The sequence below is a fragment of the Drosophila novamexicana genome, unplaced genomic scaffold, assembly GCF_003285875.2.
Source record: "Drosophila novamexicana strain 15010-1031.04,08,12 unplaced genomic scaffold, DnovRS2.1 tig00000485-arrow-pilon, whole genome shotgun sequence".
NCBI classification, from domain to species: Eukaryota; Metazoa; Arthropoda; class Insecta; order Diptera; family Drosophilidae; genus Drosophila; species Drosophila novamexicana.
In genome coordinates, this window is record NW_020824808.1 from 4,321,375 (window position 1) to 4,325,061 (window position 3,687).

The 3,687-nt window shown below is 41.6% G+C and overlaps 1 protein-coding gene across 1 annotated transcript; it reads right to left on the reverse strand.

The window, feature by feature from the left end:
• Positions 1 to 956: 956 nt before the first annotated feature.
• LOC115761386 (facilitated trehalose transporter Tret1-like) lies at positions 957 to 3,441 on the reverse strand. The gene is made up of 6 exons (XM_030703139.1): positions 3,302 to 3,441; positions 3,004 to 3,233; positions 2,810 to 2,940; positions 2,079 to 2,428; positions 1,588 to 2,000; positions 957 to 1,525 (listed from the first exon to the last, which is right to left on the reverse strand). Exons 1-6 carry the CDS (start codon positions 3,378 to 3,380, stop codon positions 1,328 to 1,330), a joined length of 1,401 nt encoding a protein of 466 aa, XP_030558999.1. The 5' UTR covers positions 3,381 to 3,441; the 3' UTR covers positions 957 to 1,327.
• Positions 3,442 to 3,687: the final 246 nt, after the last annotated feature.

The following is a 3,687-nucleotide window of genomic DNA, read 5'->3' on the forward strand; positions in this document are numbered from 1 at the left end:
TTTAGCTTCCGGCAAGTCGTCCGCAGTGGGAGTTGGACGAGTTGTGTGCACTAGGTCAATATATGCGCTTATCAATCCAATCAGCACCCGCAATTAGCTGAAATTGCATTTAAGCCACTCGCGAGTGCAACCCAGAAAAAACTGTTACAAATTCTCATCATTGCGGTTAATTTCCTCTTGTCAGCAACTGTGAAAACGGCTGACGTTTCGAAAAACGTGTGAAAATTATGAAATTACATTTGAAGGCGGCATTTGCAGACGCTGTTGCACTTAAGTGGATTGCACTCCCGAAAGCCCAAATGCAAGCTGCAAAGTGGGGTTAATTGCGCCTTTTGTGGGTCTTGTATGGACGCTTGGGTTTAATTTATCATCACTTATGATCTGGGCTGAGATCTACGGAGATCATTTTTACTTGCAGATCCCTTTACATTTCGGCTGAAACAAAGCCAAAATAAATAATTTCTCGGAATTAATGTGTCTATGTTTGTTTACTGAAGCGAATTCATTATTTCGCATTTATCATTTCATAATCGCAAAAAGCGGCTGCCAAAATGTTTTCTTGCCGGTATGGTATCATATCAACTGCAGACTGCATTTGATTTAAAATAATTATTTGGTATTAGGCAAGCTTGTCTAAAATTATTGGATTGCACTTTCAAACTTGACAGTGAAAATTCGAGTCTCCGAATTGTGTCGACTTTGATTTTATATTTGATGAGCACGACTTTATCTATATATGAATTTTGCAAACAAGAAAACAGATTAAATATTTCTTCTCTCGAATTTATTTTATTATTCGCAAATTGTACAGTCTAGCGAAATATATATAACAATAGCTAAATGATTTGGTTATGCTAAATTTGTACTCGTATCACAGCGCTCAAACTTTCTCCGAACAAAATTAAAAAATATTTAACAAAAGTAAATACAGTCCATCTATACACACACATACACAATGGGCGCGAAACTGAGCCAAGCAACAACAACAGCATAAAAGCCGCAAAAACTAAAATTGAATTAAGTTCAAGAGTTCAGGATGAGCCATGCCCCCATGCTATTTGTGGCAAGCTGTTGAGTGAGCTGCTTTGGCGGCGATATCTTGACAAGCAAGTACTCGTAACCGTATTCGTATTCGTACACACACACACACACACACACACACACACACACACACACACACACACACACACACACACACACACACAGTCATAATGGTAATCCTAACTTATGCAATGAGTCGCCCATACAAAAGCGACAGTTTGGCGTGGTCGCTGGGATTGATGTCGTCGCTGAAGTCATCATCAACATATTTCACACGCGTCAACAATTAGTGCGTCAGCTGTTTGCCTTTGGTCTCCGGCAGAAATAGACCCAAAATGATAAATCCGATGGCGCAAACGCCGGCTGACATATACATGGTGGCTGGCAGGCCGGGGCCAAAGATCATCATCGGATATATTTTGAGCGAGACAAAGATGAAGGTGCTCAACGTGGCCATGCAGATGGAAGTGCCCAGAGAGCGTATCTGTTGTGATCAAATATAAGATTTACTCTATGATATGGTCGTCGTATCTAATCGGAACTCACCTTGGCGGGCAGCTGTTCAATAATAATAACAAATATAAGCGGTATAACGCCCAGGGATGCAATATAGGCCACCCAGCACATGAGCAGCAAGGACAACCAATTGGTTCCGGATAGAAACTCCTTGGAGGCAAATTCCTTGAGCAGTCCAATGCCTAGCTCACCCAGACCCATGCCCGCCAAGGATGTAAGCAGCAGCTTCCGCCGACCCACACGATCTACCAAAATAACGGCACATATTATGCCCAAGACCTGAACACCACCCACTATAATGGTGCAGGTATTCGCAGCCATTTGTGTCTCCAGCTCGTTGAAGATGTGCGAGGTGTAGTTGAAGAACGCAAAGCTGCCCGACAGCTGATTGCAAACGAGCAATGTAAAGTTCAAAGCAAAGATCTTCATGGTAGGCAGATTAACTGTAAGCATAAGGTACACACGCACTCAGAGAATCAAATAAGGTCGGATATTATCACTATGTTTGTCTAGCTACTCACAGAAATCTTTCCAGCCGACGTCTTGCTGCACACCACCCTTCAGCACTTGTTGCTTGAATGTCTCAAACTCCTTTTTAGCTGCATCATTGTGAGCTGACTCATTATCTGGATTAGATGCTGGCAGATTTTTATAGAAGTAATACGATTTCTCGGCCTGCTCATTGCGTCCCTTGCGCAGCAAGTGCTGTGGCGTCTCAGATAAGCCCCAGATGGCCAGCAGATAAACGACTGGCAGTAATATAGCTATGCACGGCATCAGATAATAGCTGAGATAGGTGGTGAGTATATATCCTATAATCATGCCAATGCTAACATACATCATGGCCATGGAAGATAGTGCGCCACGTATGCTGGAAGAGTCCAGAAAAAAAACAGATATCGTATTACAAACAAAAATGAAATTGTAGAGGGGAAAAGATTACATAGAGATAGTTGAGAACATTACAGTTTAGTTATAATATATCATTCTTTCGGTTTACCATGGCACTGACATGTGCACTGCCTATAGCAACAATTTATTACAAGTTCTCATTAATATCCAATGCATATGTTTGACAGAACTTATTTACACTATTAAAATTTTAGTAAGAAACGGAAATATCCACTTGAATTTACACTTCGCAAAGTAATGGCATAACAATTATTAAAAACGCTTCCTATCTAAATTTATTAGACAATCAGCAAATATAATCATAATTACGTGCTTAACCTAATCTATAACACCCACTTACTTGTTATCAGAGATTTCAGCAACAAATATCGGTAATACCACATAACAGCCGCCACCCGAAATGCCGGCTAGGAAACGACCCGCATATAGATACGTCACATCTTGTGCCGTATAGATAAGAATCCAATAGGTCTACGTTTTTGGAAGTTCTTTAGTCATGGTGCTACACCAAGATGAATATAAGAGTTTATTTACCATATTGGGTATGGCCAGAAAGTACATGCTCATTTTGCGACCCAAACGATCCACCAGCAGCCCAAAGATTATGTTGCCCGCGAGCGCGCCCAGGCCGATCAAGGAGCCTACCCAGGAGGCCTCTTCGATACTAATGGGTCTGTCGAGCGGCGACAGCTCGGCGCCCAGCAGTGGAAGCGATGGCGCCAACCAGCCCACACCAATGCCGTGTGTCAAGGTCATGATGTGCACTATTTATCAGATCAAGTTCTTATAATGCAGGAAGCACATCCATATATAAATCTCCCAGAGTATTCACCTGTCATGGTGGCTATGATCTGCCAGCGATAACGCGCACTAAACACACTCATCTTTTGCTCGCCAACACTGTGAACCATTTTGGTTTTGATTTAACCGTTTTTCAGCACTAACTAATTAATATGCAATGCTCTACGGTCGTGTGCCTACTGAACGTTCTGAATGCGTTTCTCATTTGCTTTTATAGTAAAATCTCGACCTCTTGTCGTTATAAGCGCCCCATAAAAAGTATTGCGAAGATTAGATACGTGCGTAAGTATATAAATTTTAGTTATAGCGGTTGACTTTTTGACTACCGACTGATATACTTAGCTCGAACAGGGTTTATCGGTTGAACGTGAGCATTTTGAGTGGGTGTTGGGGAATTTCTTTAATTTTCCTTAAAAG

What these genes read in the sequence shown, in the direction of transcription:
- LOC115761386 (XM_030703139.1), bottom strand. Translation starts at nt 3,380, where the DNA reads ATGGTTCACAGTGTTGGCGAGCAAAAGATGAGTGTGTTTAGTGCGCGT. An exon ending in TTCTGGCCATACCCAATATG is followed by an intron (nt 2,941 to 3,003) that starts GTAAATAAACTC and finishes CCAAAAACGTAG; the next exon opens with ACCTATTGGATTCTTATCTA. An exon ending in TTGAACAGCTGCCCGCCAAG is followed by an intron (nt 1,526 to 1,587) that starts GTGAGTTCCGAT and finishes TGATCACAACAG; the next exon opens with ATACGCTCTCTGGGCACTTC.